The sequence below is a fragment of the Alosa sapidissima genome, chromosome 9 (assembly GCF_018492685.1).
Source record: "Alosa sapidissima isolate fAloSap1 chromosome 9, fAloSap1.pri, whole genome shotgun sequence".
Lineage (NCBI taxonomy): Eukaryota > Metazoa > Chordata > Actinopteri > Clupeiformes > Clupeidae > Alosa > Alosa sapidissima.
In genome coordinates, this window is record NC_055965.1 from 28,652,275 (window position 1) to 28,677,748 (window position 25,474).

General features: G+C 40.2%; 4 protein-coding genes across 7 annotated transcripts in view; 2 read left to right on the forward strand and 2 right to left on the reverse strand.

The window, feature by feature from the left end:
* LOC121719384 (NACHT, LRR and PYD domains-containing protein 3-like) overlaps positions 1-25,474 on the forward strand; it is a 289,755-nt gene that overhangs the window by 105,406 nt on the left and 158,875 nt on the right. The gene's annotated exons all lie outside the window — the stretch shown is intronic.
* The window catches only part of LOC121719397 (NACHT, LRR and PYD domains-containing protein 12-like), a 220,791-nt gene that overhangs the window by 11,084 nt on the left and 184,233 nt on the right, over positions 1-25,474 (reverse strand). The window lies entirely within an intron of this gene.
* Positions 7,219-21,811, forward strand: LOC121719402 (NACHT, LRR and PYD domains-containing protein 12-like). 3 transcript variants are annotated; one of them, XM_042104990.1, is made up of 13 exons: positions 7,219-7,820; positions 13,317-13,437; positions 13,545-13,647; positions 13,910-14,013; positions 14,804-16,538; positions 16,854-17,024; positions 17,375-17,545; positions 17,748-17,918; positions 18,489-18,659; positions 19,679-19,852; positions 20,372-20,412; positions 20,533-21,216; positions 21,256-21,811. In XM_042104990.1, the coding sequence occupies exons 3-13, from the start codon at positions 13,604-13,606 to the stop codon at positions 21,345-21,347; spliced, it is 3,558 nt and encodes a 1,185-aa protein (XP_041960924.1). In that variant the 5' UTR covers positions 7,219-7,820; positions 13,317-13,437; positions 13,545-13,603; the 3' UTR covers positions 21,348-21,811. The 3 variants fall into 3 exon arrangements, with proteins under 3 accessions (XP_041960924.1, XP_041960923.1, XP_041960925.1); XM_042104989.1 differs by having other exon boundaries at positions 7,221-7,820; positions 20,533-21,811; XM_042104991.1 differs by lacking the exons at positions 13,317-13,437; positions 13,545-13,647 and having other exon boundaries at positions 7,221-7,820; positions 20,533-21,811.
* The window catches only part of LOC121719482 (epoxide hydrolase 1-like), a 9,717-nt gene continuing 6,824 nt past the window's right edge, over positions 22,582-25,474 (reverse strand). For both annotated transcript variants that reach the window (XM_042105175.1, XM_042105174.1), the window contains exons 7-9: positions 24,595-24,703; positions 23,854-23,979; positions 22,582-23,204 (exon numbers count right to left, since the gene is read on the reverse strand). In XM_042105175.1, coding sequence (XP_041961109.1) covers positions 22,997-23,204; positions 23,854-23,979; positions 24,595-24,703 — 443 coding nt within the window. In that variant the 3' untranslated portion in view covers positions 22,582-22,996. The remainder of the gene's footprint in view (positions 23,205-23,853; positions 23,980-24,594; positions 24,704-25,474) is intronic.

The following is a 25,474-nucleotide window of genomic DNA, read 5'->3' on the forward strand; positions in this document are numbered from 1 at the left end:
TCGTGTTAATGTTGAAGCTACCATACATGATCATCTTCAAAAACAGTCATGCTAAAGGGGGGTTTACAGTCTTTGGGGCCCGCTTCCTGATTTCAACCGCCTTTGATCCACCGATGGAATTTGTTGCTTTCCGTTCTGATGACCTTGGCTGCATCCCAGTTCATTAGATTGTTTTCCCTCTTACAGTGGTCTGAAATGGCAGATTTCAGATTTTCCTGTGTTGCTTTTATTCTTGTTGCACGGGTGAGCGTTCCAGATGTTTACCTTTCACATTCTTTCTGGTGTTCCTTTTTTCGTGTGCTGAACTGCCGTCCTGTCTCTCCTATGTACGTTTTATTGCATGTTAGGCAAGGGATCTCGTATATCACATCACACTTTTTCTCAGGGGGAATCTGATCCTTAGGGTGTACTAGGATTTGGCGAAGCTTGATGTGTGGCTTCACTGGTGTGATGATGTGGTGTATCCTCATCGCTCGCTGTACGCGTTCTGTGACCTCCCTGACGTATGGGAGGGTGACCATGCCTAGGTTCTCAGGCCTAGAACCTTTTTTCTTTTTCTCCTCCTTGTTGTTATTCCTCTGCACCTCTCTCTTGCCTTTGTTGATGGCCCAGTTTGGGTAGTTGCAGGCTTTGAGAGCCTGTTTTATATGGTTCTCCTCCTCCTATCGGTCACGGTTGTCAGTGATGACCTTGGTACGGTTATATAGGGTGCAGACCACTGGTAGCTTGTGTGCTGTGGGGTGCTCTGATGTCCATAGTAAATACTGGTCTGTGTGTGTGGGTTTTCTGTATATTTTGATCTTGATGTTACCATCCTCAATATGATGTATTTTCATGTCCAGGAAGGCGATGGATCTGTATTCTTCCTCCTCATGGGTGAATTTTATGTGTCCAGTTTCGTCTATGGTGTTTAGATGGTCTGTGAGTCTTTGTATGGCCAGTCTTAATCTTCTCTCTTCTTTATTGGCCTTTATAGAGAAACAGTGTAATTAGTATATCAGTAGGCCTAATGAACCTCTTCAATATACATTTATTACATAAAGGTTCCTTTAAGTCGCTTTTTCATGTATCTGTACTTTACTTGAGTGTTTCAATTTTGTTAGACTTTTCACTTTTACTCCAGTACATTTTGAGGCCAAATATCTTACTTTTTACTCCACTACATTTTGAGACAGCTGAAGTTCCTTTTGGAAAAAAGACTGTCCAAATACATGTTTACTTACATGTATATTTTCTATTAAGCAAGCTAGGCTTTAAATAATGGTGTTGCCTAACCTATGTTATTGTCATATCCACTATTTACTGTACCTTGTTGACCCCTTTTCACAATATTGATGTTACCATAGCCTCTTGACCAGGCTTGGAATTTCACCATTCTGGGGGCAAGGCCACTTGGCCTTCAGTTGGGCATATTTGGTGGGGGGCACAAAGGCCACATGTCAGGGCGCTGTCATGAACAATTTGTTCCGGCTTGCGAAAAAGTTCCGGATGATGTAATAATCACGTTCCGATCTCACATTAAAATGTTTCTCATAGAATGTTGGCGTAAAGTATTTGTCTATCAATCCATCCATCCAGACTGCCCATAATCAATGCTGGCTGGCAAGCTGGTAGCCTATGCCTTACGTTTAATCTTAGGTTTTTTATTACACACTTGCTACAAGTGAGCTCATGCCTTCAGTCCTCCAGTGAGCATGGTGTAAATAAAGATTATGTAGATGTGGAATATATTATAAGAATATTATATGTGGTATAATTAAGCCCTATGATTTATTAACATGTTTTTATCTTCAATTACACTACCCTATACCATCCATAGTATTCTATTTATACGTAAAAATATGCATAGTGCAATTACACTTAAGCTTATACATCTATATTCTACAGCTCTTTACTGTTCTTAATGTGCATACACTTACTTATAATGTTGACTGTTACTATACTGCACATATCTGTCTATATATCTGTCTACGGTTCATACTGAATATCCAAATTTATTCTGTTTTTATAATATTACTGTTAATATACTGCATACTGTATATCTATATTGTATTATTTTTGTTAGCCTTATAATGTTACTGCGACTACACTGCACATATCTGTACATGATATTCATACACTGTTCACACTGCATATCCATATCTATCCTGCTCTTATAAGGCTACTGCTAATACATTGCACATATTTATATTTAATTTATATTACTGTAAACCATACCACTTTCTTAACTGTATACTACTGTCTACACTGCACTATATGTCTTCTACTGCTTATACTGCACCACCTGTCTATACTGTGTGTCACATTGCACTTTTCTGCTTTTTTGCACTTCTGGTTAGACGCAAACTGCATTTCGTTGTCCCTGTATTTGTACTCTACACAATGACAATAAAGTTGAATCTAATCTAATCTTCATTATTTTAGAAGGAGAGAGAGAAGAATGAGTAATCACAGCCTTGACCATGAAGCAAGGACCATGAAGGGATGGCCATCGAAAAGAAATACCTGTATAGGCAGTTACAGGCTACAGAAAGAAGATGCGGAGAGTGATCTCCCAGCATCCTCAACTGGGTATAAATGTTTGTGTATGTGTGTGCATGAGTCCACATGCACATTTCAGGTCCCTGACAGATAGAAAGTGTAGGTGCTTCTCTGACACTCTTCTATTACACCGACATAGGGAGACACTAATAGCATTTACAGCCTAATGACTGCCTTGAATTAACGTGTATACATGTGTCATTTAAAGTCCCCCTAAAGAGTATTTGTATTTACCTTAAAATAACGTTTCCAAAATCATTTTGATAGCACAAACCTTTAATAGGGCAAACATCACTCAGAGTAGGTTTTATCGCTTGTAAAATAGCCATATGAAGTTGCTGTTTGGGTAGGAACACTGCACTACATTGGTGCTGCTTTACAGGAATGTAGTTATAGGAACAGTCCACTTCTAAATCAGTTCTACTAACTACTCTCCCCCAAAACCATTTTTTCATTTGCATTCGCACTGGCCAAGTGGCCATAGGAACTGATAGGAGGGCGTAAGGAGTGACGCGCTGTCACTTGCTACAGGGTTTAAAATAGGCATGCACTCGCCTTGCCAAATGCGAGTAAATTAACTAACTAGCCTATATTTACAAATGATTTGAATGACCCTCACTGTCTTACTGTCGCTTCAAGCATTCCACGGTCGGGACGAATGAAACAGGCATGATGGACTAATGAAGCCAGCAGTTTAATCTATAAACGTTTAACATTGTTGCCATGAATACATACCACAAAATATACACAGAAAGTGCAAACACTTCATTTCATGTTTGGGATATCTATCTATCTATTTCTCTGTCGATATCCTCATCCCCTGCTTCATTCCTCTTCTCGCCCCCATAAGTCTGTCCCAACCACTGCCGCATTTAGTTTAATCTTAACCTAATAAAAAGGAAATATCAATTATCATCAACAATGACAAGCCAGCTGGAACCTGCCACTCGTTTTCTCTCTCTCTCACGTGCGTGCTCAGACGCGTTCTCAAATAAATGGAGTAGCATAGGGCCTACGTTCAAGTTGGATCTTCATAGAGAGGACCCGAAAAGTATCATCTTTATGTAACATGCTGTTGGTGCATGTTGACATTGTATACTTCTCTAACAAGAGTGAAAAACAGTTTGCCGTACAGCTACTATTTATTGGCTAAATGTTGGTCTCTCCTCTGTCTCTTGGTGACCTACGCATAGTGCGTTATGCGTCTGGTGGTGGTGATCACTAATCAGGCAACTTTTTAAAACTGAACATTTTCGCCTACAACCTCCTCACGTTCCATCTTCACCTAACTCCATAGACAATAAATTAAATAAACCATCTTGCTGCTTCAAGGTTTTGCGGCCTCCGTTACATGACATCAGCCCCCCACAAAGAAAATAGGTAAACACTATGCGTTAATTGCGTTAATATTTTGTGACGTGTTATGTACATGCGTTATGTACATTTTACTTTACTTTACTGGCTAACTCCCTCCTGTTTTAGTCTATGCTCCCTGCTCTGACTCCGTTTGTACTTCTAATTCCTTGTGTTTTCTGGTAAATGCTCCATTCGTTTCCATCATCTCACACGCTGGTTTCACAGCAAACTGCGCGCAGCCAATGGGCGTATGAAACGTCATCACGTAGCACAGTGGTCATGGGAAATGTAGGAAGTACTGCCAGGGGGATATATGACCAAGAACAGAGCCTAATGCATCATGCATGTAATGCCTCATGCATCACAGGCCAAACTGGCTAGTAAGTTTTTATTAACACCCGCCAAAATAAATTTGAACCCCGCATTTGGTGGGTGTTAATTTAGAACCCTGCTTATATCACTGACAACAGTAGTCCAGCCAAGATATTGTCATTTAAAAAGTGAAGTTGCAGCCCTCAACTGATGTTGATGTTGTCATGTTGTGTTTTGGCCTGATGCGCCATCCTCCACCTATCTACTAATCACGAAGTCAGTAGTGTTTCGGCATCCTGGTTGCCAGTTCTGCCAGTCAGGGGGGAGGGGGACGGGATACACCGCTCTACAGTAATTTAAAGTGATTGCAGTACCAGTTTTGGCCACAATCTTACATACGGTTCCTTTAACTTCCCATGGAAAGTTTCCAGAAATTTACCGGACATTTTCCGCCCCTTTGCAACCCTAGTCGTAAAGTTAGCTAGTTCAAACTACACCTCTCGACCTGTGGTAGAAGTATAGTAGAAACATTTCAGGGGATTTTCATGTGAAAGACTGCACTAACTCCAGATTTGTGTACAAATTGATAATTATAAACGGATTTAAGTTTCTGGTTGATATTATACACTTCTAACCACCATACATCCATATTTTAAAATGGCTTAGGCATAAAATATATTATTTGAAAGCCAATTTGCAGCCACGTGCACACAAGTAAAAGTCACACATCTGCAGATAATAATACAAGGTGCACGCTTTTGATCAGTCAGTTGAGAATATGTAGCCTTTGATTTTAACCTTGTCATGGAGTGGGGGGATAATATGATCTGCATAATAGATAGACTTATAGGTAAACAATGGTGAGAATATTGTAGTCAAAATAACTATTTCAATCCAGATTCGAACTCTTGGACAGCTGACTGTCATGTGCTGCACATCGCAGGCTATCATCAGCCTTATTGCACTGCACCACAGAGATGACGGTGTAAACAAGTGAATAGAGGGTAAATAACAATAGAGTATACAACAGTTTCACCAGCACATTTAAATGACTAATGTTTAAAAGTGAATTCAAAGCAGTCGTTAATTTACAAGGTCGGCCTATATGAACCAATGAATTAACTTGATGACCCTGAATTACAAAAAAAAAAAGAGAGAGAGATGATTTCATACATCATTACTGTAAGTCTGTTATTTGCAGGTGTCAGTCCGCGTGTTAGGCTACTATATGTAATGACCACCTTAGTCCAGACTACTGAACTTTGGATACTATCATGGTCAAGACTTACAAAGTACTATGTAAGTATGATAGTTTTGGGAAACAGTTTTAACTTAGATGTTGGTTAGTTGACTGGTGCTGCCTGAGAAGAGGACTGGACTGAAACACCTGCACAACCAAGCCAGCTTGGAGGAGAGGATATGCATTGAACCTGCTCACCAATGCCAGCAAAAAGAGGAACCTCCTGGCCCAGACATCAATTGTGGTTTTATTTTGTGAAATAAAAAGACCATACATTTGAGTAATTATTGCCTAATTATTATTATGTTTATTAAAATGTGTATTTTATAAATATGTTGTAATAGCATTGGCAGTAAGTTGCTAATGGCAATTATTCATTCCCTTTGACACATGAGAAACATTAGAGTGGACAGTGTTGCAGTGGCTCTCATTTTTTTCTACAAATGCTGACTTGCACTACATACTTGGTTTCCCTCTTACTTTGTAACTTTTTCCACCAAATGTATGTAATAAATTACTTTTTGTTCAAATTCACTTTTGGTGTGGTCTCCCCATTGCTCCACCATAAGCCATGTGCACCATGACAAATGTCTTATGATTTAAGTTACACACATGCTGTCTGGGGATTAGTAAACTATATGCATGTGGGCCTACTAATGAATTTAAAAACAGTACGTGTATTTACTATTGTTGATGTTGAGACACTTGCATACTGTACTACTACACCTGTGTTGGCCCTGAATGAAATAGTCTACCCAGGTTAACATTTCTTGCACTTTATCACAATACTAAAGCGTCTGATACCTTAGTGATTGAGTTTATGTACGACACTATATGAACACAGATTTCTTCCTAAGATAGTTTTGCTGTAGTCCAACTCCAGTGTGAAATAACTAGACTAGCACCTTGCAAAATCAATGCTTCCCCAACTTTTTTGCTGACGCAAATGTAACCAGCTGAACACCACATTTGCCATTACTTGTATACTGCAAATATGACGTTTAGTCTCTGTGTTTTGAGATAAAATGCAGAAGGCCGAACTTCGTTATGAGGTAGGACAACATTGTTACTGTCTTCCTTCCCATAAGCGACATAAAGGCACTTTGTGATTATCTGAAGCCAACTGAGCAGCCAACTGGAAATGTAGCTTACGTTATAACGGGTATTGAGAGTTTGACTAATAATGTGGACGAGGAAGATGAACAGTGCCTATAGTAGCCTACGAACAGGTTGGCATATTTAGCGAACCGATTTGTAGCCTAAAGATACATTTATAACGAAACTCAATATCCAACATGACAGTAGCCAAGGCTATTTCAGTGTTTTCAAGCAGGCCTAGCTTCAGATAGTTAGCTTCAGACAACCCCAAGTAGGCCTAGGCTAGCTTATATTGGTCACAGACGCGGTAAAATAGGCTACAAGTTTGACGTGCTGCGTGGCGCTCAATAAAACCTTAAAACGAAAGAGTCAGGGCTAATTGTATTTCACCAGATACATATTCCATCTTCTCCCCTATACAGTGTAAAATATAGGCTATCTATTTCGCACTGACGACTTAAATTCTCCCTTTTTCATACGTGTTTAGACAGTGTTTCACGAAGATTCTAAGAGACATTCACCTAGAAATTAACAGCTGATCGGAACGTGATTATTACGTCATCCGGAACTTTTTCGCAAGCCGGAACTTATTGTTCATGACAGCACCAAGGCCAAAGTTAACTATACAGTAGTAGGCTATAAAAATGATTTGGTCCTGGTCCTGTTAAAAATATTTTATGGCGCTATTGCTGTACGACCACCAGATGACGCCATTTCACTGCTTGCTTTTACATCCAAAAAAGGCCCGAAGTGCAGTGACATTACTCCACCTTGTGGACGGTGGACAGACATAATGTAATGTAGCACATTATACTTATTAGAAAAGAAGCGACCGTCATATAATCTTATACTTCCTTGACATTCGACATTAAACGACCATACATTTTGGCAGTGGGCACAGTCTTGGGCTGACACTTTGCCTAAGATTGCTCCTCATTGCTTGATCCAAATTCTGTTATTGTTGCTGTGTTGTACGGGAATATCGTTGATTATCAAAGTGAAATGGTTGCTGGCATAAGTCAGCAGCGTTAGTTTGAGCACATAATTGACATTTTGTTTACATGTGTTGAATGTAAGTCAATGGGACGCGTAACTCGGTAAATGGCGGTGACCAAAGAATATTTCTCCGGATGACGTGACACAGGTGCGTACCACGTGGTACTGAAAACGAAAGTAATATAGGCTACTAGCGAAAAGACGATCTCGGCGGTGGCCGTGTCAGCTATGGGCCTATCTTTTGTAAGATTTTAATAAGCTGTAATCGGGATTCAAGGTGAGTAGACTACCCCCTATTCGATTAGAACAATGCGTATTTAATTGTAGGCCCATATCAAGTCTAACTGAAGGCTACACTTAGCAGGCTCAGGTTAAAAGTGAGCAGAATGCGAAATGGCGTCGCATGCCTTTCCAGCTTGTTTACGGTTACTCGCTTATAACCTCTTGCTAACTTCTTGAGTGGTTATCAATTCTGTTTCAATGACATGAAAGTTCATTTGAATAGCTATCAGTAGATTGTAGCCTAGTGATACGACGAAAGTTTAGACTAGTCTCGCTTGTATAGCCTACTATCGGGAACGGAATCCAGCGTCAAAGTTGCACACTTGTTGCGCATCAGTTCCGATCAGTGTCTTCATTCTTTCACACAAACGCGCGTCACAGTCTGAGTATTGTATAAGCCTTTGCTGAGATCTCTTTTGTAAATCAAAAAAGGACTAAACTGAGATGACTAGAATGAGAACGGTTCAAGCTTGTGAAGAGATCTCTTTTACAGAACTGATGGAGCCTAATCTGAGATTTACCAAAAAGATCTGAAATGAGAATTGCATGAGTTTACAGAGAGAGCTCTCTGGTGGATCAGCCTGAGTAAAATATGAGATGTATAAATTAGACAACACTGAGCATTATTTAAAATATTGATGAGATCTCATTTGTAGATTAAAGGGAGTCTACACTGAGATAACTTAACTCTTTTGCTCCAGAGACAAACCTGAGAAGCGGGAGACAAAAGCAATAATCTCATTTTTATATCACTGTGATCTCATTATTGTCTAGGAGAAACAATTGAGAAAGAGAGGAGCTGTCATTTTAACATTTTCTTTCCTCTGGGTCGTCCCGTATCCTCTCCTCGCTCGTTTCAGGCTATCAGTCTCTTCCCCATAGTAGGCTACTTTACTCACTGACTCGACTTTATCAGAATTCACAGATTTCACTGGCTGAGTAGCAGCAAGCGAAATGATGGTTCCTGAAGCTCCTGAAGTAAATGCTGTTATCCTAACCAACGAAACATTTAGCGCAGCTTTGAAATCTTACGTGGAAATCTAAATTAGGCTATTATGGTCTGGATCCGGATAGGATCACGTCACGGTCCGGACTCGGACCGCGGTCCGCCATTTGGTGATGGCTGCACTAGGGGGATTCGACTTGATGAAGCCGCCTGCAGCCGTCTTAAACTGACTGCATAACGTGATTATGTCTGAGATTCTGATACATTTTCAACCCGTAGTTGAGAAATAGGGAAGAGGAGAAATAGACTTCTCCGCATAGTCTGTCTGCCTCTTCACCACCTCCATGTCTTGAACTGTCTGTCCACTAGCCACTTTTTACCACTGTCTTCTGCCTCACTGTTTGCGTGCTATATTAGCACATATGCACAACCCCTCCCTCCATGCCACAGCCAAACTGTGACCACACTTATGCCTTCCTTAATATAGTTATATATAGATATATATAGACTGTATTCTTGCACTGTTTGACTGTTTGACTTACTCATTTGCACCATCACCATGACACTCATTCACACAGAGCACCTTACCTTACTTTACCTTATGAACAGAGAATCACAGGCTCAGTCCCTGCCTCAGTCATTGCAAGCACATCTTGATTGATTAATCACCCACTATGTGGATACTGTTTTTTTAAGAATTGGTTTAGATTAAGTGTTATTTAGTATAATTTGTATTTTAGTATATTTAGTATATATTTATTTTCTACTGTCCTTATTGCTTAGTTGTGTTTTTTTATATTATATACATTTAATTACTTTCTGCTGTTAGTGAATGTGTGTGTGTGTGTGTGCTGTCTGTATGCTGTGACCTTGAATTTCCCCTGGGGATCAATAAAGTATCTATCTATCTATCTATACGTCATGGTTAAGAAAAATCTAAGATCAGAATCTCATAAATAAGTCAGCTTAGACGGCTGCAGGCGGCTACATTAAAGGAATTATCCGGAGTAAAATGCACTTTAGATCAATTTACGGATGATTGGGATTACATGCGTTGAGTTGACATCCAAATCATGTCATTCGGATGTGTTTTAAGAAAGTTCGACGTTACCGTTTTTAGTCAAAACTCGTTAGCGTGGAAGTGAGAAGGGCATATTATTTCGCCGCTACAAAACGCTATTTTTATACCTCTTCTACAGTTCCAAACAACATTACACTTACGTGGTAGTGAGTAGAGGGTCCCTAAAGCCAAACCAAAGTATCCCGAGGTCTTTATGTGGTCGGATAGAGAGTCCAGAATGAATTTCATCAAGCCAGTACCTTTCAGGAAATGTTGTCATCTTTGCTGCCATCTTTAGGGGAAAGTTCACAATTTCTTCGCCGTTTAAAAAAAAAAAAAAAAAAACATAGTCCAGTCCATACAACTTAATTTCAATTTCAAAAGAAATACTGGACTACCCCTAAAGATGGCAGCAAAGATGACAACATTTCCAGAAAGGTACTGGCTTGATGAAATTCATTCTGGACTCTCTATCCGACCACATAAAGACCTCGTTGAAGGGATGCATGATAATAGTTCTGATTAATAATCAAACCCTGTCATACACACAACAAAGTAGATATAGACCTTCTTTTTAAAAAGAGGTAGGCCTACTAGTAGATCATTGTATATAGTTGTATGTCCTTTTAGGATAAATAGTATCCCATCCTAGTTGTATGTCCTTTTAATGAATTTGAAGAATACTTAAAGTAAAGCGCAGTGTTTCCCCTAGAATTTTTTCCAGCAGCGGTGCTGTTGATCGTAGGAAGGCCCCCCCCCCAAAAAAAAAAAAAAAAGAGAAAAATTACTCCTTAAATTGTGACTTCTGGTGGATTTTGTGAAAGAAATGGACAGATTGAGTTACAAATTATGACATAACCATCAACACAAGCATGATTATTGCAGTACTTGAACAGGATTATTCATGTTTTTCTTTCACCTTTTTCATTTACATTATTAGTAATTAGCCACTGTACAACTGTACACTATAGGCCACTGTACAAACTATTACTATTTAGAATATACAGTGCTGTGCATAAGTTAAGACATTTATATATAATGTATTTATTTACGATACATGATGCATTAAAAATAATTGATGTCCTATTTCTTTTTTAATTAAGGCATTAAGACAAAAGGCAAAATATGTTTTTATTCCTCCCTTTAGTCAATTTCAGCATGGGTGTCTTAAAGGAGAATTCCGGTGTGATATTGACCTAAAGTGTATTGAAACATGATACCGAGTGTGAACGTATGTCTCATAGCCCATCTCGACTTGTCCCCTGCACTCCAAAATCTGGCGCTAGTTAGCCGATGCTACCAACAACTTTTTCAGTAGTGGTGCTTCGGCATCGGGCTAGCCATGCAAATAAATCACTGTTTTACACCCATTTACGAGGCTCAATGTATCTCCACACTTCATTGGTAGACTTCCTAGGGCCCTGACATTTAAAACGAGACATTGAGAACTTTGAAAAAGCACTGGTAGTTTACTTACAAGACGATTTATACAGACAGTATCTTCACGAAGTTTAACGTTTGCAGCCATCTTGAATTTAGTCACGATAAGTCGAGCAACGAGTAAGAATGAACAGGTATGATAAGGGATCAGATTCCAAAAATAATTCAGTGGAAATGCATGGATTCCAGTTTCTTCCAGTAGCAGCAACTGGAATCCATGCATTTCCACTGAATTATTTTTGGAATCTGATCCCTTATCATAGCTGTTCATTCTTACTCGTTGCTCGACTTATCGTGACTAAATTCAAGATGGCTGCAAACGCTAAACTTCGTGAAGATACTGTCTGTATAAATCGTCTTGTAAGTAAACTACCAGTGCCTTTTCAAAGTTCTCAATGTCTCGTTTTAAATGTCAGGGCCCTCGGAAGTCTACCAATGAAGTGTGGAGATACATTGAGCCTTGTAAATGGGTGTAAAACAGTGATTTATTTGCATGGCTAGCCCGATGCCGAAGCACCACTATTGAAAAAGATGTTGGTAGCATCGGCTAACTAGCGCCAGATTTTGGAGTGCAGGGGACAAGCCGAGATGGGCTATGAGACATACGTTCACACTCGGTATCATGTTTCGATACACTTTAGGTCAATATCACACCGGAATTCTCCTTTAACTTTTGCACAGCACTGTATAAACTATATAGACTTCTCTTTCATGCCAGTACACTGTATTGGTGCTGTGCAAGTCGAATTGAGTGCCTGTCACTTTAATGCCGTGACGGCCCGTCACGCTAGCTTGATTCTCACGGTTTTAAGCTACGTTGTTGTGCATGGTGCATAAGAATATGTGGATGAAATTAATTATGTTTCCCATGTCATTTGGTAAAATAAATGGTCAAAAATTCGAAGAAAATTCACTTGGATTATAGCAGATAAGTGTCTTGTATTATATCTATAATTTTGATGAGCTCTACAGGAATTACAAACTATCTCAGATGTAAATGCTTGCGTATCCTATTACTCAAATTCAATTAAACCCACCAATAGGCTAGCTAGACCTTAGTTTCACAGCCTAGGTATGTTAGCAACATTGAAAGCATTGCCTGTATCACAAACAAAAACGAAACAATGCGTGGATTTATCTGGGAATAGGCTACTGAAGGTAGGGGCGAGCTATCTCGCTGGCGTGTTTAATTTGGTTCCTTGGTTAACATAATGTAGGCTACGTTTTTTTGCACAAAATTGCGTCTGCTAATAAACTTAAACACAAACAAGCATGATCTCCTGTGGAATCCCTGACTGCGCCTTCAACGTTAGCCTACTATTATTTGTTGACATGAAACCTGAACGAACGGCAGCTGTTCCTGAAGTTCACTTGCGTCTATTTTTTTTTTTAATTAGGCAACTCTTTTTGCAGTGGCGCTTGAATTCCAGGAGCGGCGCTGCGCCGCTGATGAATACATTGTAGGGGAAGCACTGAAAGCCAGCTACACCATGACCATTAAGTTGGATTAATGCAACACATCGCTTAAAGCCTAGTTTACATAAATTCACTATTAGCCTGCTTTGCTTATAAGACAAGTCTGGCTAAGAGTAGCATGAAAAGCAGGGCCTATGGGTATGATTTACATGTTATTGATTTTTTTAATTAACTTTTACTACTACTGCTAATATAACTTTTTTCCCCCTAACTACTTTTTTGATTATTGTATCTGTATTACTTAATCTTATTTATTTTTATTTTAAAAAATACAATACTAATATGAAATACTGATCATTGCAACAAATATGTCAGCTGCAATGGAGGATGAGTATGTGACATCTCTCAGCTGCTTTAGCTTGTAGATTATATACTTTTTAAAATACACCTAACAAAGGAAACATTCTTCTGAAGAACTCACAGAGGGTTTTGACAGTGTTGTCTTATGTGTGTTCTGTGAGTTATTAACTTGAGTTAATATCTTTCCTGTATGTATCAGAATTATGTTCAGGAATGTGTTGCAAAATACACATATTTAGTTTGTTTATTATTGTGCTTCTCAACTGTAGGGGGACCGGACAGCAAATCTTCTTTAGCGCTGCTTTAAGAGGTCCAACTTAATTTTTACATGATAAATTGGGACAGCCACAGCTCCGATGAATCATTTTTTTTTTTATTGTTGAAGGACAGGTATGTGATTGCATTGAGTTTTAAAACATTACATGACAGTCTCTGAAAATTATTGCTGCAAACATGGCACATAGCAAACTCAGTACTTTACTTCCACGTTTTTATAGACCAGAATTATGTGGAGAGTTATCAACAGTGTTTAACGCATGCCAACACAGGGAGAAAAATGCCAGTTCCTGCCAAATGTAGCATTGGAAAAACACAATTCAAGTAAGTTTTTTTTATTATTATTTGTTTATTTTTTTACATTTATTACAGTACACTTTTATCTGAAGTGATTTATAGAACGAGGAATAGCATTCAAGCTACAGTTCAGAATTTGGCATACATTTTAGGACTAAAGGATTAACTCTCACACCATGGTTTATTTATGTTTGTTTAGGTGTATTTATTTATGTTTATTGATTGTGTTGTTATTGAACTGATAATCCTATTTGCATGTAAAGAAAACAAAGTTTATTTATGTTTGTAGTGAGCTGAGGGTTGATCAGACAGGAGATCAATCTGCATGTGCAATGACTGAACAAAGAGCAAATGGTGTCATCACCTGTGGACACAATGGCCTCAGACAAGCATGTGAGTTCTCAACCTGTACCAGTTTTGTAGTCTATGTCATACGCAGGAATACACAGTATACCCACTGAAAAAGCATCACCATATAAGTATACCCAGTACCACCTAAAAATAGGCAAGAGTACATATTATCATTTGGGGTTAGTCACAGTATACCCACTACAGCTAGCTAGACCACACCACTGACCTGTACACCTAGACAAGCGTGTGAGTACTCAACCTGTACACCTAGACAAGTGTGTGAGTACTCAACCTGTACACCTAGACAAGCGTGTGAGTACTCAACCTGTACACCTGTACACCTAGACAAGGGTGTGAATACTCAACCTAGATGCTTAAACAAGCGTGTGAGTACTCAACCTGTACACCTAGACAAGCGTGTGAGTACTGAACCTGTACACCTAAACACCTAGACAAGCGTGTGAGTACTCAACCTGTACACCTAGACAAGTGTGAGTACTCAACCTGTACACCTAGACACCTAGACAAGCATGTGAGTACACCTAGACAGCCTACTTCACCACCTTTCGCTTGTACATCAGAATTTCTTTTTTTTCTACAAGCAACTAACTACTGTATGATATTTATGTTTGGAGTTCATTGCGTATGTTTGGAGTTCATTGCTTTGGTCAAATGTGCAATTTCCCGAAACTGAAACCTGTGTGTGGGCACAAGCATCCAGGAATGAATCGAATGACCCTATAGCCATAATTTGATTGCACTGAAGATTGAAAAATGATTAAAATTGTAACCCGATTATTGTGAAATGTCTGGTGTTTTGCTTTTTACTCAGCTGATGTTGATGTCCAGATGAGGGTTAAACCGCTTCATAAAGCTGGGCTGAAGAGCAGGTTGGACATCCTAACTGATTCTGCAACAGTCCAAAAGGAGCATTACATCACAGATGGAGGAAGTGACGGGGTATATGAGCAACATGAGGTTTGGCAGGTACAGTCATTACCCAGAGGGGAGACCACAGAAGACACACCCATCAGCTGCAATGACATCTTCAAGCCCTTACCTGGACAGGAGAGGCACATCAGAACTGTGATGACCAAAGGTGTTGCTGGCATTGGAAAAACAGTCTCGGTGCAGAAGTTTATTATTGACTGGACAGATGGGGTAGCCAATCAGGATGTAGATTTTATATTTTCCCTTTCTTTCCGTGAGCTTAATTTAGTCAGGGGTGATCAATATAGTCTTCACAGTCTCCTGCTTGACTTCCACCCTGAACTGATGAAGTTGAATGATGGTGAAGTATTCAAAGACTGTCAAGTTGTGTTCATCTTGGATGGTTTGGATGAGAGTCGATTGACTCTGGATTTGAAACAGAACAGTAATTTGTCTGATGTTAAACAAATATCATCGGTGGATGTTCTGATGACTAGCCTCATTCAGAGAACTCTGCTTCCCTCTGCACTCATCTGGATAACCTCACGACCAGCAGCAGCCAGTCAGATTCCTACTCAGTATATCGACCAGGTAACAGAAGTGCGAGGATTCAATGACTCCCAGAAGGAAGAGTACTTCAGGAAGAGAATTAGTGATGAGAGTCAGGCCAAAAGAATCATCTCACACATTAAGGCATCCAGGAGTCTCCACATCATGTGCCACGTTCCAGCATTCTGTTGTATCGCAGCCACTGTACTTCAGCAGATGATGGAAAAGGACAATAACCAGGAAATCCCCAAAACACTGACTGAGATGTTCATACATTTCTTGCTCATCCAAACAAATCACATGCATCAAGCTGAGTGTGAAACAGAGAAACAGGTGGCCCAGATGGACAGCCTACTGACACTGGCGGAACTGGCCTTTAAGCATCTGGAACATGGGAACATGGCGCTGCATGAAGAAGACTTCAGAGAATACAATACTGACATCAAGAAATGCTTGTTTTACCCAGGAATCATCAAAGAATTGGCCTTTAATGAGAGGAAGATCTACTACTTCTCACATTCGAGTGTCCAGGAGTTCCTTGCTGCTCTTCATGTGTTCAACTATTACAAGTGCCTGAATGACAACTGCACTACCCTGGAGGTTTTTCTTGAGAAGACCCATGCACCACTGGCTGAGTTCCTGGAGGATGCGGTGAAGAAGGCATTGGACAGCAGCAGTGGACACCTGGACCTTTTCCTGCACTTCCTGTTAGGCATCCCTTTGGAGTCCAATCAGAGGCTACTGCAAGACCAATGTATTCTCACCCACCCGATGAACAGCTCTCCGGGCATAATGAAAATTTGTCAGTATATAAAAGATCTGGACAAAGAAGACATCGCTCCTGAAAAATACATCAATCTTTTCCACTGCTTATTTGAAATGAAGGATCATTCATTGGATGAAGAGATTCAAGAGCTCCTGAAGTCACCGAATGGGTTCAAGTTGTCCCCTGCTCATTGTTCGGCCTTGGCCACTGCTCTCCTGACGTCCGATGGACTGCCCGATGGATTTGACCTGAAGAAATACAACACTTCAGATGAAGGTCGCAGGAGACTCCTCCCTGTTATGAGGATTTACAGAAAGGCACGGTGAGTGTCTGAATGAGAATGAAATTCTGCATGAAATAATTGCAACTGACACACCCCATCATCATATCATACATTTCAAACATTGCTCTTGTCATACTTATTTCTTGAATGTTGAACATGTGCTTGCAAAGCAGCTACAATGATATTTATGGACAATGAGTGCTTTGTATCTTTTAAATAGTATTTAGCTGCTGTGCTTGGTATAGATGGTCTTCAAGCTAGATACTATATAACTTAACAAATGTGCCTCAAATAAAAGTACTTAATAGTTTAATTCAACAGATTATACAAGTGTCGTGTTATTTTCTCTCACAGACTGACTGGCTGTAATCTCAGTGATACGCTTTGTAAGGCTGTGGCCTCAGTTCTGCAGTCCCCAAACCTCCTGGTCGAACTGGACTTGAGCAGCAACCCCTTTCGTGATTCTGGAGTTCAGTGTCTCTCTGCTGGACTACGCACCTTCAACTGCAGACTGCAGACGCTAAGGTGAGTTATGCCTCAGTATTAGACACATAGTGGAATCAAAGCTTGATAGCTTGCTAGCATGCTACAGTAACTGCCATGGCCAACAGCAATGGCCATATAGATGATGATGATCACTTACTGCAGTATATTGAGAATTCAGTCTTTATTCTGCTGCAAAGGTATGTTCTGTGCAGTCAGCACTATATGGCCAGTGTTTGTAATACAATGTGTACAAGTGAGAGACTGGACGTGGTTTTGGTTACAATTCACTGCCTAAACATTTTGAGCCACATTTGGTACTTTCATGTAATGGAGGTCCTCTTAACAAATTCAACGCTCTCGTCTGTGTTTTTATGTTCACTGTGTTGCAGACTCGTAGACTGTGAGCTCAGTGATGCGTCCTGTGCAGCCATGGCTGCAGTCCTGCAATCGCAAAACTGCCTCAAACAACTGGACCTGAGCAGCAATAAAATCAAGGACAGTGGAGTCCAGCATCTGTCTGCAGGACTCTATCATGCCAACTGTAACCTGGAGATATTGAGGTTGGCAATGGACCTTATTATGCTTAAGGGTCCTGATGAAACTTAAAGTGCAATTTTACGGCAATACTATTCATTAAACTAATACCAGTATTGTAGTGTTATAAGTTTGTGCAACGTTAGTTTCATTTTCGATAGGACAGTCAGGAACCCTGCATTATTAAAAAATGTTTAGTCTTTTATTCATGTCCTCACTGTGTTGCAGACTAGCAGACTGTGACCTCAGTGATGTGTCCTGTGCAGCTGTGGCTGCAGTTCTGCAGTCGACAAACTCCCTCAAACAACTGGACCTGAGCAGCAATAAAATCAAGGACTGTGGAGTCCAGGATCTGTCTGCGGGACTGTGTCATGACAACTGCAACCTGAGGATATTGAGGTACATTATTACCAAACTCCGAGTATAGTGAGCACATTTCTAGGTGAACTTTAGCAGTTGTTTGTTAGTGTTATTAGTTACTCTGCCTACTATTATTATCCTTTTCACAAAGTGATGAAGGTTCCTGCTTTGTCTGACTTCTGTAAGTTGCTTGTCCAGCTTGTTTCACTAGAGGCAGAGTCATATCACAAGTGACCTTTTGCTGTGCAACTCATGCTAGTGTCGTATATGGTTTTGTGATCAGCTGATATATGTACGTTAAATTAATTTATAAAGCACATTTATACACAGCTTAGTGCTGTTAAGATCACAATCAAAACAGAAAGAAAAATGAAAGAAAAAGAAAAGGAAAAATAAGATCAAAATGAAATTCATTTACACATACATCTACACATGAACAAGGAACAGCAGGACACTGAAATCAAGCAAAAGGACAGAGAAAGCCAGAGAGTAGTGGGTTTTGAGGCTGGATTTAAAAACAGTGATTGAAGGGGCAGTGTTTTATATCAAGTGTTTACATTTACACAATACACAGCATTCAGTATTTATGTTGTTTATTGTGTGTTGCAGGCTCTCTGACTGCAAATTGAGGACCAAGTCGTGTGAAGCTGTGGCGTCGGTGTTGAGGTCAGTCAACTCCCTGGCAGAGCTGGACCTCAGCAACAACGTCCTCAAAGACTCTAGCCTTCAGCATCTCTCTGTGGGTCTTGGCAGTCCGGAGTGTAAACTGCAAAAACTAAGGTTAGTGTTACCCATACATTTACCATTAATAGATTCACTTATTCACTTAAAACGTTTTCTGGCGAGTAAAAAACTTGAATTTTCAAGTTTTTGCATTTCATATTATGGTCATATTCCAGTTTCAAGCATTGTCATATGGTCAATTCTAGTGGCTGTAGCAACTTCTTTCAGTGTTTCTCTACTTAAAGGAGAATTCCGGTGTGATATTGACCTAAAGTGTATTGAAACATGATACCGAGTGTGAACGTATGTCTCATAGCCCATCTCGGCTTGTCCCCTGCACTCCAAAATCTGGCGCTAGTTAGCCGATGCTACCAACAGCTTTTTAAATAGTGGTGCTTCGGCATCGGGCTAGCCATTTTATTATTCCAAAAATAATTCAGTGGAAATGCATGGATTCCAGTTTCTTCCAGTAGCAGCAACTGGAATCCATGCATTTCCACTGAATTATTTTTGGAATCTGATCCCTTATCATACCTGTTCATTCTTACTCGTCGCTCGACTTATCGTGACTAAATTCAAGATGGCTGCAAACGCTAAACTTCGTGAAGATACTGTCTGTATAAATCGTCTTGTAAGTAAACTACCAGTGCTTTTTCAAAGTTCTCAATGTCTCGTTTTAAATGTCAGGGCCCTCGGAAGTCTACCAATGAAGTGTGGAGATACATCGAGCCTCGTAAATGGGTGTAAAACAGTGATTTATTTGCATGGCTAGCCCGATGCCGAAGCACCACTATTGAAAAAGCTGTTGGTAGCATCGGCTAACTAGCGCCAGATTTTGGAGTGCAGGGGACAAGCCGAGATGGGCTATGAGACATACGTTCACACTCGGTATCATGTTTCAATACACTTTAGGTCAATATCACACCGGAATTCTCCTTTAAATGCGCCTCCCATGTCAATCTGTTGATCTTCATATCTTTTTGTTATAGTTTATATATGGATGTTTTCCTTCAGAGCGATACTTATTTGCTTTTATCGTTAACATGGTCCTTAACTCTTCATTTCTCTTCCTTCAGTGTCAAAGACTGCCAGATCTCAGACGAGGGTTTCCGTTTGCTGAGCGAGGCTCTGATCACAAACCCCTCGCATCTGAGAGAGCTGGACATTCGGTACAATAACCAGGGAGACTCAACACTGAAGCTGCTCTCTGCCAGACTGAAGGACTACCACTGTGCACTGAAGACACTTTAGTATGTATTACAATCACACACAAGTACATTAGTTCATTTTTGCCGGCATGTTTACATGGCATGTGATAAACTACAGTCCAGCACAAATGTATTCATACTATGACAAATTATCAATGACAATTGAAATGACAATCACAAAAATAGTGTGTTGATAGAAATGAAAACATTACAACTAAATAAAACATTAAATTAAATTACATTACATTTCTTGGTAAAAAAAAATAAAGCCATATTAAATCAAACTGTGGCATGGTTTTGAAGAATTAAGGTCTTAATTATATAAAATGAAAGACAGAAAGTCGATATGCAGAATTTGAACCAATTTGACACACTGAACAAATTGCAAATTACAGAGAAGTCCACTGATTAGCCAAAAATAGTTGTTTTGCCCATAGAGATTTCTAGATTGTATTTAGATTCCAATGCTATTCCCTCACTCTGTATACATCAAATATGCTTGCTGTACCTTTTTTGAGACTTTGTTTAATCTGTGTGTGTGTGTGTCCTTTTATCCCACAGTTTCTTTCCTGAAATTAGATTGAGGCCAGATATGCAGGGCTGTAAGTACTTATTTTTATTTTATTTGTTTTATTATGTGTTTTACTAACCTATGAAATAGACACTTTCACTCCTTAGATACTGATGAGTATGTTTATTTCCCCCTCTCCTCTCATCTGCAGATCCTTGTGATCTCACCTTGGACTCAAACACGGCAAACAGAAACCTCTTGCTCTCCGAGGGGAACAGAAAGGTGACCTGTGTGAGTGAGGAGCAGCCTTATCCTGACCACCCAGAGAGATTCGACTACTGGTATCAGGTTCTGTGCCGAGAGGGTCTGTCTGGACGCTGCTACTGGGAGGTGGAGTGGAGTGGCAGAGGGGTCACGCTCTGCCTGTCGTATAGAAGCGCATCCAGAAAGGGAGATGGTCGTGCTACTGTGATGGGGAATAATGCCAAGTCCTGGATGGTCGACTTGAACACTCACTTGGCCTGGCACAATGACAAACACACGGGCATCCCAACCCCTCACGTCCAGTCCAAAAGAGTCAGAGTGGACCTGGACTGGCCGGCCGGCACTCTGTCCTTCTACAGCGTCTCCTCCTCTGACACTCTCACCCTCCTGCACACGTTCCGCTCCCCATTCACTGAGCCCCTCTATCCAGGGTTTGGGCTACTGGTTGGCTCCACTGTAACCCTGTGCCAGATAACACAGGAACCTCCTTTTGTGGCAGGAACGCCATACACAGAGTCATACACACGGACAAACCCTCCTTATCCGACAGGAACTCCATACACACAGACAAACACACGGACAAGCCCTCCTTATCCAACAGGAACTCCATACACACAGTCAAACACTCTATATCCGACAGGAACTCCATACATACAGTCAAACACTCTATATCCGACAGGAACTCCATACACACAGTCAAACACTCCTTATCCGACAGGAACTCCATACACACAGTCATACACACGGACAAATCCACTATAACTTTCTACAAATGATTATATTGTACTGTCAGTGATTATATTGTACTGTTGGGATGTTTCATTATGTATTTAGCATTCGCAAAAAAAAAAAAAAAGATTTGAAATAAAATAATTTCAGAATATATTTTATTATTACTTATGTGACTCGTCACTATAGAGATGGCACTAAACCAGTTTACAAATAATATAATAATTTTCTCAAGTAAGTATTGATTCATCAACAAACATCATTCTCTCTACAAAATCAAATATTAAAAGATAACATTAATGTTAATACAATGATGTGCCTGAAGGAGCATTGCTGTGTAGGGGACAAGCATAATACCAACCAATGATAACACAGGACACATACACATACACACAGACAAAGTCATTGTAACTTTCTACAAATGTTTACATTGTACTGTTGTAATTTTGTATCTTGTATTTAGCATTTGCAACAAATAAAGAATGTATTTAAAATTATGTAATTTCAAAATGTTTTATTATGAGTTGTGAATGTACAACACAGTTGTACTTCATATTTACAAATAATAGTAGCCTTTGTATTTTGTCAAGTCAATATTGATTCATCATTTAACAAAAAACAGTCTACAAAATCAAATATGCGAAGATAACATTAATAAAATAGCAACATGACTAAGGCGTTGCAGTGTAGGGAGTAAAAGCATAATTCCAAATCTATTAAGTAGGAATATGAGTAAATGGCACTTGCAGCAATACAGTAATGCACTTGAGAACCCAGTGTGTACATACAGTACACAGCCACACAGGACCAGGGGGGTATTCCAAGTATGGGGTTTAGTGGAAAAACTGGGTAAGATAACTACGAGTAAGTGGTAAGTCTCCTAGGACAAGAGCCCTATGGCATTGTTTTGTTAGGAGAATGAAGCCATACAGCTCTTCTATTAGGAGGTTTACCACTTGAGCATACTTACCAGGTTTGTCACTAAACCACGTACTTGGAATACCTCCCTGTACTACAGGACAAGTGAGGTTAGGCACGTATCTAGGTAACGTCAGGAGGAACCACTCTTTAGGAACACAACACATTTAGAACAATTGATAGAATAGATGGCCGTTCTGTGTCCTTTTAGAGATCAGCGGTTTATCCCGGGGTTACCTGGAGAAAGTAGTAAGCTCACTTTGTAGTCCACCCCTTGGGGGTGGGGGTTTCTGTCTACGTAATTCAGTGGCAAACCTGGGAAAACCTGGACTCTGAGTGGTACACCTTATTTTGTGTGTGTGTGTGTATGTGTTTGTTGTAGACTCAGTCTGAATGTGCAGCAGTCTGTCTGTGTGGCACCTTCTGGTCCAAGAAGGGTGGGATTTCATCCCTTATGGATACTAATGTGTTTGGTTGGCATGTCAACGATCTGCTTCACTTGTCCTCCTAATAGAAGAGCCCTTTTGCTTTTGTTTTTCTGCAACAATTAAGCCATAGTGCTCTTCCATTAAGAGGTTTATCACTCTTACTGTTGAGTTAACTTACCCAGGTTTGTCACCAAAGCCACACACCTGGAATAACCCCCTCCACATACACACACACACACACACACACACACACACACACACACACACACACACACACACACTCCAACGTCATTTCATTTCTTCACTTTCCTACACATTCCCTCCTCTGCCATCGTTTCATTTCTGCAAATTCTCCACTTTCCTCACAAACTCCCTGAAGTCGTTCGCTAGGAGCTGCGGCTCCTCAAACGCTGCGAAATGGCCGCCGCTTGGCATGTAGGAGTAGGAGAGAATGTTCCGGAACTTCCTGCGGGCCCAGGAGCGTGGCGTGTGGAACAGTTCCTGGGGGAATGCAGCTAAACCCGTAGGCACAGATACACTCACCCTGCAGACATAAACAACAACAATAAACAACATCAATATGTGATGTGTAAAGTGTGGTGTTTTCACTTTACACTGAATATTGATTATTAAAAGGACCACCAAACAACATTGACTATTACTGATAATAAAACCTATGGAATATAACACTTCATCATGTAGCACTAAGGCTACGTTTATACGGTGACGATGAAAAGAGAAGACGCAGAAGTGGCGTCTTGTCTTCATTTTTTTATTCGCGTTTAGACGAGCATTCTCAGGGAGAAATCTTTGTTTATATGAAGACGCAATATATGATATTCGATTATTCGATATAATATGTGATATTCGATTGGATATGCATTCCAGACCGCTGGGTGGTGGTGTGATAGAACCCCGCTACGTCACGCGCAGACATTCTAATTTGACAGTTTAGCCAGAGAGGTAATCAAGGATCTTTGGTTTAGCCGTTTAGACAGAGACGCAACCCGGGTCGTCTTCAAAACTCTACACTCTGGAAGGAGTCTTCAGATTTTTGCGTCTTCAAGCCCCGATGGGTCGCCGTATAAACGAAAGGCACTTATGATAAAATATTTTGTCGTCTTCCTTAAATTAAATTTGTGAAGAAAATGTCTGATCCATGTGGTATGAACTAAATGGATAGTTTTGCTTACTTGGAGTCCACTCTCTTCTGGATGTTCTCGCTGAAGTTCTCTTTGTAGAACCGCATGGAGGAGGTGATGGAGCGTGTGGTCCAGTAGATCATCACGTTGGTAAGGAGGTCGTCCAGAGAGAACTTCCTGCCACCCACACAAACCAGACATGATCAGGTGGCATAACAACACAGCAGTGTGTATTGCACAGACATGTTTCGACGTAGTGCATTCTTCAGTGTGCTTGAAGAAGAAGGCACTACGTCGAAACGCAATAAACGCTTTTGAATGCAAAGTGCGGCCTTTTTTCTCTTTATCAGTTATAAGTTTGGCCTAGCACTTGAAAAAGACGAATGAGAGACTGATTGAAGCCTGCTCTTACCAAAACAATTCAACAAGAGAGCAGCAGCATTTATATTCACCTCTTACAGTTAAGCCTGAAATTACATTTAATTTTATCTACAACAACTTACAAATATCTACAAATTATTATTCAAATGATTCATACCCATGCCAAATTTGTTGTATTTTTTATTGAGGTTTTATTTGATCAATAGCTCTCAGCTTCCCAGGAATGAGCTAATACAAGATAAAAGACAATGATAGAGCATTGTGCTAAAGGTATAAAAGAAAAAAAATATTTGTGCATTCTTAGACAAAATAAGAAATTAAATTATCTTAAAACCTGGCATGGATGGGTATGAGTAGCTTATCTGTATGTATATGTGAGTAACTGGAGATGAGGGGACTGAGATATTTGACCTTTCCAGGCCACCGTCTTCCATATCCTTGTTCTGCGAGTCGGTCCAGCAGGAGAACTTCTCCAGGATATACGCAGCCAAACCCACCGGCGAGTCATTCAGCGCTCGGCCTGTCGGGGAGAAGGACATGCACACTATTACATCCCATAATAATTCAGAAAAAACGTCCACTGTTCTATCTACATTCTGAGTAGTTCTGAGATATTGAGCATATAAACACACTATTACATTCAATAATAACCCACCGGGGAGTCAATCAGTGCTCGGCCTGTAGGGGAGTCGAGGGAAAACTCTACAAAGAGTCGAGGGAAAACTCTACAAAGAGCCTCTGACCTCTTAGTAAGAGCTCTAAGTTCCCCTGTGGCTGGAAAACAAAACCTTTGGGCAAATGTTCAGAGTCTGAAAAACACTCGCTAATTCCAACCCAAACTGGCTGTCTAATGAGCTTTGCTGCTCATAGACTAATCAAATCACTCCTTCCTTTTGTTAAGAAAATAAATAAAAAATGCCTACAAATTATGCTGACTGCACCTGAGGCACTGACCTTAATACACAGTCAGAGATTCTTGTCTGTGAGAGTGTGTGTGTGTGTGTGTGTGTGTGTGAGTGTGTGTGTGTGTGTGTGTGTCTGTGTGTGTGTGTGTGAGTGTGAGAGTGTGAGAGTGTGAGTGTGTGTGTGTCTGTGTGTGTGTGTATGAGAGAGAGAGAGAGAGAGAGAGAGAGAGAGAGAGAGAGAGAGAGAGAACAGCTGATTCTCAGAAGACTGGGACTGTAGCTGCATCCAAGTACAGCTTAGCACAGCTGAGTTATGCAGATCAGACGCTTTCTTTCCAACAGTCACAATGGTCTCTCTGGGACACATAAGTCCAAACCTACACCAG

What these genes read in the sequence shown, in the direction of transcription:
- LOC121719402 (XM_042104989.1), top strand. Translation starts at nt 13,604, where the DNA reads ATGCCAGTTCCTGCCAAATGTAGCATTGGAAAAACACAATTCAA. An exon ending in CAATGGCCTCAGACAAGCAT is followed by an intron (nt 14,014 to 14,803) that starts GTGAGTTCTCAA and finishes CTTTTTACTCAG; the next exon opens with CTGATGTTGATGTCCAGATG. An exon ending in TGCAACCTGAGGATATTGAG is followed by an intron (nt 17,919 to 18,488) that starts GTACATTATTAC and finishes TGTGTGTTGCAG; the next exon opens with GCTCTCTGACTGCAAATTGA.